Source organism: Triticum aestivum, chromosome 2B, assembly GCF_018294505.1.
Source record: "Triticum aestivum cultivar Chinese Spring chromosome 2B, IWGSC CS RefSeq v2.1, whole genome shotgun sequence".
In the NCBI taxonomy this organism is placed as follows: domain Eukaryota; kingdom Viridiplantae; phylum Streptophyta; class Magnoliopsida; order Poales; family Poaceae; genus Triticum; species Triticum aestivum.
This window is the reverse complement of record NC_057798.1, coordinates 12,390,766-12,399,450: the sequence shown is the minus strand read 5'-3', so window position 1 is coordinate 12,399,450 and position 8,685 is coordinate 12,390,766. Positions and strand designations below refer to the sequence as shown.

The following is an 8,685-nucleotide window of genomic DNA, read 5'->3' as shown; positions in this document are numbered from 1 at the left end:
GTTCAGACACTGTGATTCCATTTACCTGATTTAACATAGGAGCATATAGTTTGCTTACTTATTAATGTGTGGGTAAATACTACTATCTCTATCTGGGTTTTGAAGGTGGACACGGTTTATTACTTCACCTATTTGACTAGCAAAATGTGTGTTATATATCAAAATATATCATTATTTGATTCAACGTCAAACGATGCTTCTAATATACTCTCTCCCTCCGGAATTAACTATTGCAGAAATGAGTGTATCTATACACTAAACGGATGTTGTACACACATTTTGTTAGTCAAACTGAAAAACCAAAAAATCTGTGCCCACTTTACAAACCCAGATGGAGGAACTAGCATGCATAGTGCAGTGGAGAAATAAATCATGTGAGCAATACTTTTACACTGTCTTGCAATATAGATTCATTAATGGCTGTCAAAATCAGCACAAACCATAACATCGTACATTATTGGAGGTAGTTGATATTTGATTTGGTAACCATATAGGTTACAGATCCAATCAAAATAACTTTTGGATGAGAACAATTAAAATAGTTGGGCACACAGACTTTAATCTTATTCTCCGCTGCTGCGTACATAGCTTAACGACGAAGCGCTATTTTTTCTTGAGAGCGCCGGTTGCATGGAGCACCATGGTCTCGATAGTGAAGCCTGGTCCAAATCCCACCATGGCCCCCCACTCAGCTTGCTCTCCTTCCTCCTCCATTCGACGCTGTAGCTCATCAAGCACGAAGATCACGGTGGCGCTAAACATGTTCCCAAACTTCTGTACGACAGTTCTGCTCGCCGCTAGCTTCGTGGGCTCCAACTGGAGTGTCTTGTCAAGTTGGTCCAAGATCCCACGGCTGCCAGGGTGCACTGCCCAGAAGAGGTCATTCCATTGGAAGTCCATCTCAAGTGGACCAAACACTTCCAGAAGACAAGGTTCCATGGTGTCTGCTACCAGTGTGGGCAGTTTGGTGTAAACTTTCCCATGAGTGCCATTGCTCCCCAAGTTCAGGGTGAGCACATTCTCAGTGCTCGGCACGAGGGTCTGAGAGACGGACACCATCTCAAACAGAGGATTCTCGATGGGGTGCATGGGGTTGGCGCCGACGATTACCGCGCCTGCCCCATCACCAAACAACGCATGAGTGATGAGGGTGTCTAAGCAGTCCCCTTCGCCGGGGCTGCAGAAGCCAGAAATGGCGAGCTCCACGCAAGCTACGAGGACGCGTGCCCCACAGTTATTCTCAGCAAGGTCCTTGGCTAGGCGCAAGGCGGAGCAGCCGGCGAAGCAGCCGTTAAGATGGAGCATGGTACGACAGACATCGGCGCGAAGGCCAAGGAGTGAAACCAAGCGTACGTCAGCGCTTGGGGCGCCAGCGTCAGAGTTGGTGCTGACGATAAGGTGGGTGATGTCACTGGCCGGACGGCCCCACTTTGCGATGGCCTTCTTTGCTGCTGCTGCCGCAAGCTCTGGAGCAGCCTTGGCCACGATATCATGCCGAGCCTCACGGGACGGTGACGTGTTGTCCAGCAAGACAGGGTGGGAGTTGAGCAGTTCATCCGTGTGGTAGAAGAAACGATTCTCCGTGCCCGTTAGACCACCTGATATCAGTTTTAGAGATCCAAAAACCCAACAACATAAATCATGTCAGATCATACGTGTCTGCTTAGATATTTCAGTATGTTTGGGTGCTTACATATTATCTTGAATGTGTCTTTATGGTCAGTAAGGTGCTCGCTCTTGGTAACGCGGAAATAATAGTCAGGGTACTCTTCTTGGGACACCTTGTTCGCCGGATTTGCTGTTCCGATAGCCAGCATTGCCGCGGAGCCTTCCGCACGCTGCGCACACCGGATCTCACTAACCTTCGGTGAGCTGCCTGCCATGGTCTCGGTGCAGTAACCTGCTATATATTTCAGTCACTGTACGTTGTGTGCACTAAAAGCTTAGATGTGCCAATAAAGCACTGAAGATGTATCTATCATCTCTAGTAATCATAGAAAAAGCTCAAAAACTCCAAGAAAGAAGCACAATGCATTTTTTTCAATTTCTCAACATGGGTAAACAAAAAAAAGCCATTTTGTGACGTGAATAAAACAAAGAATATTCCATGCTATCAGTAGCAATGTTAATCACATCTCTAGTATACTAGGACACTTAATTTGTCACTGCACACTATATATAGGGGCATAAAGTAACTTTCTTCTTTTGTTTTTCTTATTGGCAATGGGGAAATGCTTAGCTTGAATTATTGTTAACATTTATTATATTTTGTCTTATTTGATAATACGAAAAATAAATATAAGTAAATAGATGTATTTTTTTTCTAATTTCTTGTTTTTTTGGAAGTTTGGAAAATTTGAATCACCCATTACACACTACAAAGTGTAAGATTGCACTTTTTGAAGGTGCGCATAACAAATGAACTTATTAGTTCGTTTTTCTTGTATGCACAGGTTAGGTTATACATAAATCTGTTTTTTCGCAGGAAGGTTATAAAGAGTACAAGGATATTAAGATGGGTGGATGCTAATCCAGAAGCTTAAGAAAAAGTGTGACTTGGATATAAGAAAAGTACAGGCCACTGATGAATAGACATAGACATAGGTTTAGGGACTTACCTTGGTCGTCGACCTGATAAGTCTTAATACACAGGTAGATAAGAGCTTCCACCTGTGTATGGGACAAACTAAGCAGCAGACAACAATTATGCACTGTGTTGTGAGATGGGAGGGATCGAAGGAGGTGCCAAATATTTAAAGGTAGTAGAAGCAGAGCAGGTGGACGGTTGGGGATGCTGATAAGCATGCACCGATGCAGATATACCTCAACGTTGCTCAGTGTCGCCCCTCGCCGAGAAGATAATTCCGATCCGCCGCCTTTCCATCCGCCCGGTTTGAATTTGGTCAACATTTTGAGATGTCCTTCTCATTAGAAAGAAAATACCCTGGATTCAACCTCATGTCTAATTGCCTTGCAATGTTTTTCCAAGTGGTGACAGTATACAGATTCATTTAAGATGCAAAGCATGCACCGATGCATGTATACCTTAATGTTGCTCGGTGTCAGTGGAAGATAAATTATAAATTCTGATCCGCCCCCTTTCCATCTTCCCGTTTTCAATTTGGTCAACATTTGGGATGTCCTATCCTTAGAACACAAATCCCCCGCATTTATCCTCTCGCCTATTTGCCTTGCAATGTTTTTCCTAGTGGTGGGAGGATACCCTAACCAACAATGCACAGAAAGCGTTAGCCTCCTTGCTTGAGAGATTTGGAAGGAAATGAATGCTCGTGTTTTCAAGGCCAAGGCAGCGCTGGTGGAGGTTGTTGTGCATATCATCAAGGATGAAACGGCTATCTGGGTCCTAGCTGGTGCGAGGCATTTGGGTAATGCAATGCTACTAGAGTAGCCATTGTATCTGTTATCGCCTAGGCGATTTTGTATTGAACTTCACCCTTCTTGTTAATCAATAAAAATGGCAAGTCTTTTGCCTCGTTTCAAAAAAAAAAGTATACAAATTCATTTAAGCATGTTGAGACATTCCAACATGGTACCACAACAAAAATAATAAGCAGGCAATGAATCCCCATTGGTTCCACTGAAACGATTAAAATGGCTTGTAAGACACAAGACAAAAACTTAAACGAATGGAACAAATGGAAACACCATGAAAAACTATACTTAGAGGAAAATTCGACCATTCTAAAAAATGTCCAGAATTGTTCTTTTATACAAACTGTTAAGTGCACTATCAAGATTCGAACCCGCCATCAGTGAATATCCTAATGGCTGTGCAATTTGACAATACTAAATGGGAAGAGGTAGTAATCTGGCATGCAAACTGTATTCTAAATATTTTTTGTTATTTGATTTTCTTTTAAGAAATGGTCTGTCAGTTCTTTTATATCGGGGTAATCAATACTAATACTCCCTGCATTCCTTTATATAAGGTGTATTTGTTTGGTGCGGTGACCAAGGCACATAATTGAGGAGAATTTTGGACAAAAATACCTTTAACTAATTAGGTAGTTAGATGGTTAATTAGGGGCAACAAAATAGCGAGTGGGATAACAAAAGGCAACTGAATCTTGCAGCACCAGATTAAAATCAATCAGTGGGATGGGATAGAGAGAAATGTGAGTGCATGCAATTAGGGAGAGAGATTCTTTTCTACGACCTTCCTACTGGGAACTACGTAGTACTTTTTATCTATGGCATGTAATGGATGGTTGAAGGGCACGCAAGGAAAACTGCATGGAAAAAAGAAATACACCTTACATTATCATTTTTGCTTGGAAAAAACTAATACACCTTTTATTGAACACAGTACAGACGCAAGCGCTCATATACACGCGCATGCACTCACCCCTATGAACGCACACACGCACACCCTACCCTTATGAGCACCTCCGAAAAACTAAGCCGACATATCATCTTGATATTTACTAAGTCACCGTGGGCACCTCGTCGTCGACGGGAACGTCTCCTCCCACTGAATGCGCATCAACGGTTATCGTGAAATAAATCCAGGAATAAATGTGAGCACCAGGACTTGAACCATGGTGGGCTGGGGTACCACAGTCCATCTAACGATCCAACCCCACATTGGTTCGCAAAAAAAAACTAATACACCTGACATAAATGGAGGGAGTTTTTTTTTTAAGAAATAAGAGAATTTGAATATGTACGACAATACTAGTCCAATCCAAAGTGATGTACAAGGAAGTACAACATTTTTATTATTACAGAAACCAGCAAGCAAATACAAGGGGTACACATATTACTAGGAGCGAGTAAGTCATAAAATAATGCTCAAAGAGCTAACTGGTAAGCAATAACAATATTTGTAACCCTCCAACTTAACATCAAATATTGTTGACTAGATATTTGATCACTCACTTATCAATAAATGTAAAGGAAAAAAGTGCAAAGTAGGAGCAGTTTAATCTTGAATCCATTAATCATTCTATTCGAAATTATTTCTAACTGCTTCTTTTTATTTTTTATGGAAGCAAGAAGAGGGGATTTAGTATTTATTTCACAAGGTTGTATAGCACATCCTATATATGTGTATAAAATAGGAGAAAATATACCCACATGAAATATATCTAAACGTTTATATCTATTTTTATTTTTAGTATGACTATGTTTTATTTCTAAGAATAAAATCGGGATTATCTATCGAGAGATGGTTTAATGGTTGATAGATCTATTCTGGTAAACACGTATAGTTCTAGAAACTATCGAGGGTTCGAATCCCACACTTTTTCTTATTTAATATGTTCCTTTTTTTTCATTGTTTTCCTTTGTTCTTTCCCTAATATTTCTTTTGTACGTTAGAACGAATTGCTGAGTTAGTTGGAATAACCAAGCCGTTGCACATTTTTTATGAACAAGTATAAATACGAAAATCTTTGTTAGGAGGCTTCAGGTAATGAACATGCTAGTGGTTGCGATTTATTGCATTTTCAAAGCTCGTTGTAGTAGCCCTAGTTCTTCCAGCATGCCAATAAGACCTAAAGAAAATAAGAATGCTAGAACAAAATGAGAAGTTGATAACTATTTTGTGGAAAAGAAAAAATTAACTGCATTTATTTTGGAAGCTACATCACCCACATAATATAAATAGCTTAACTAAAGCAAAATCAGTAATATATTCTGTCGAACATCATCCTTTCTATGATTTTCTATTTTTCAATTCACTCAAGTGAGAACTGATTGGGCTCCCTTGACTTAAAGATCCCCCAAACACATAGTTTCCCCCGTCAAAGATAATCTCCTAGGTTGGGTAACACAATAGATATTTAGCTTAACACGTGGTTTGTTGAATGACTCCCACATTAGCTCCAAGATGCTGACGTCTAACTAGAAAAGTAAATGATTCAGTCCACGAAAGTTCTGGCCTGGCGGGTTTATAAAAATCATTAGAATAAGTCGTATTATTAAACTACACAAGTAGGTATAAGCAATCTACATTCAACCAATCAATAATTGTGTACTCTAGAACTAACGGGCCAATAGCTCCTGTGCGACACATTTGAGGTGAATTGGCTTGAGTGCGACGTTGTTCGAACGAATGGCTGTGGTGCGACACATTTGAGCAGGTAAATAGCCCACGCACGACATGGCTGTTAAACTGAATTGATGCCCTCGTAAGCTGTTGAGGGCTGGACCCACCACTTATCCACGTAAGCGCTGGACACACCACTTATCCACCTAAGCGCGGGACCCACCACTTGTCTACTCGCGGGACCCACCTCCTCGCAGCTAGAAGAGACGAGCGCCCGTGCCCGTCCGCCCGCCGCCGCCCATTCATCCCCTTTCCCCAATCTTTCTCTTCTCCGGCGACCTAGCGCAAATGTCTACCTCCTCCGCCACGCAATCAAAATGGCGACAGTATGGACCAGTGCTGCTAACAAGGTGCCCTGAATGCCCACGCCCAGACCCTCTTAAACGGTTGGTCACTAAAAGGGATGACAATGGCAATCTTGGGCAGGAATTTGTGAAATGCTTGAGCAAACCAATGACAGGAAGGGATGGGAAGGTTAGATCTCAGTTCTTAGCCCGTTCTTTCGCTGTCTTTCGCTCTGATTTCTCCATATTTTGTTTTTTCTCCTCGAGTTTGGGATTTAGGGTTCGTGTTGTTCTTTTCAGATCATGAAGAAATGTTACCATTTTGAGTGGATTGATGAATATGTTGATAGGATTCAGTTTGAGGGCTACGTTGATTCGAGCGTGGCCGCAACCTGGGAGCTCAATTTGGGCGGGGTGCCGCCGATTGCTGTGGAGAATACGGGGAGCTCAGGCGGAGGGGCGGGCAAAGTCGTGCCGATGGCGATGTATGCGCGCAATGCTGAACTGCATGCGGAGTCCGAACTGACCGAGGAACTGAAGAAGATCAAGAAACATCTAATGCAGATGATCGATTTGCAGAAGCAAGCAAATATCATGGCAGGGGGGTTCTATTGTTGTATCATTGCTCTGTTTTTGTTTTATTTGTTGTTCATCCGTCATTAGAATGGGCATTTAGGCCTGTCAGTGTAGAGGATGTGATCTGTGTGCAAGTAATGTATCTGAATTGAAGCAGCAATTTGGAACACAAATTATTCAGTGTTCATGCTCTGTTTCTCCTGTTTTGGTTCTTCAGTTAACAGAGTACACGGGCACCCAAATTCAGTTTCTAGTAAAAAATAAAACTGGGCTGCCGAATAGATGTTGGGCCGTAAGGAGATCGGGCTCAAGGAGACCAGCCCACCCGCGTAGGGGCACCAACCCACCTCTAACTTCGGCAAATAAAATGTTACTTGTTTTTTACTTTGGCCTTTTTCTTGCACTAAATTTTGTGATGGATCATTTTTTGACGCACTAAAACTAAATATTACTTGTTTTTATGCATGTCTACGGTTTCATGAACTAAATGAGTTGCATGCTTGCATGAAGTAAATTAGTTTGCATTTCCTAGTTGCATGTCCATAGTGGGTTTGCATGGGGCTCCTTGTTGCATGTCTATGGTTTGGGTCATGACCCATTATTTGGCCAATATTTTGAAGATGGTGTGTGTGGTGATTGTGGTGTAGCAACCCGGGCCCGTAGCAACCCATAGCAATACACAAATAATGGAACAACCCATAGCAATCTACAAATAATAGCACAAAATACACAATATATATATAGTAGCATAACGATTATATAGAAGCATACCGATTGCAACACATAGTTCCACGATAGCCTTACAACTTAAAACACTAATACAACTTAATAACAGTAGCATAACAATTACAACTTAAAAACTAATACGATACGATACGATAGATCGGGGGGCACTAAACGCGGGTTCTTCTTCGGGTTCTTCTCTCCTCCTCCTCCGGGTTCTTCTTCGGGTTCTTCTCTCCGGGCTCCTCCGGGCGCCCTTCACTCGTCGTTGTTGATTGGGTACGGGAGCGTGTGCATAACTCCGTTGTTGGGGAAGATGGAGTTGAAGTCGGTGAAAATGTTATGGGTGGTGAAAGCTATGAACTCACAACCAACCCAATACACTCGCCCGAGGAGGTAGAAATCATCGAATGGGTTAGTGAACGTAGCGAGGAGCCCAACCACAACGCCGTTGTGGGTGACCTCCTCAACATGGTACATCCTTGGAGAGCCGCGGGGGAGGTGGCGGAAGCCGGCCGGAAGGAAGAAATCCGTCAACTCCCTTGCGCCCCTCCACCTTGAGATGGCCCAAACCCTAAGGGTACTCTCCACGTACACTCCGTTCGGGTAGAGCCTTTCCGGCACGGTTGGGGGGAGTTGGTACGTGGGGGCGTTGTACTGCATGGTGGCGCCCGGTGGCTCGAGGGCTCGATCGGGTTTGATGGAGAAGAAGGAAGAAGGAGGGCAGAGGAGGAAGAGGATGGGGTGTGGATGAGGAGGAAGAGGAAGACAATAGTTCCCGGCTTAAATAGCCCAAGAGCGACGTGGTTTTTGATGGAAGCGCTGTGGTTACACTGGGTAGAATTAATGGGCGGGCGGCGTTTGGTGGCGCCCCATGGAAGTGTGTACACGAGCGTGGGAAACGGGCTGTGACGATCGCGGGTCAAGGGGGGCGGGATCACGCACGCGTCTGTGCCGTCGTGGGTCAAGGGGACACGCCTGCCCCGGGTTCTCTGCGTGTGCCGCCCATGCATTCATGTCATAGCCCATCTT

The 8,685-nt window shown here is 43.3% G+C and overlaps 1 protein-coding gene across 1 annotated transcript; it reads right to left on the bottom strand.

Moving 5' to 3' along the window:
* Positions 1-385: 385 nt before the first annotated feature.
* Positions 386-2,772, bottom strand: LOC123039940 (bisdemethoxycurcumin synthase). The gene is made up of 3 exons (XM_044462917.1): positions 2,619-2,772; positions 1,694-1,900; positions 386-1,598 (listed from the first exon to the last, which is right to left on the bottom strand). Exons 2-3 carry the CDS (start codon positions 1,881-1,883, stop codon positions 604-606), a joined length of 1,185 nt encoding a protein of 394 aa, XP_044318852.1. The 5' UTR covers positions 1,884-1,900; positions 2,619-2,772; the 3' UTR covers positions 386-603.
* Between the last annotated feature and the right edge of the window lie 5,913 nt (positions 2,773-8,685).

Excerpts from the sequence above, each read along its gene's own strand:
- LOC123039940 (XM_044462917.1), bottom strand. The coding sequence starts at position 1,883 with ATGGCAGGCAGCTCACCGAAGGTTAGTGAGATCCGGTGTGCGCAGCGT. Across the intron at positions 1,599-1,693 it reads AGACACATTCAAGATAATAT|GTGGTCTAACGGGCACGGAG; the intron begins GTAAGCACCCAA and ends AACTGATATCAG.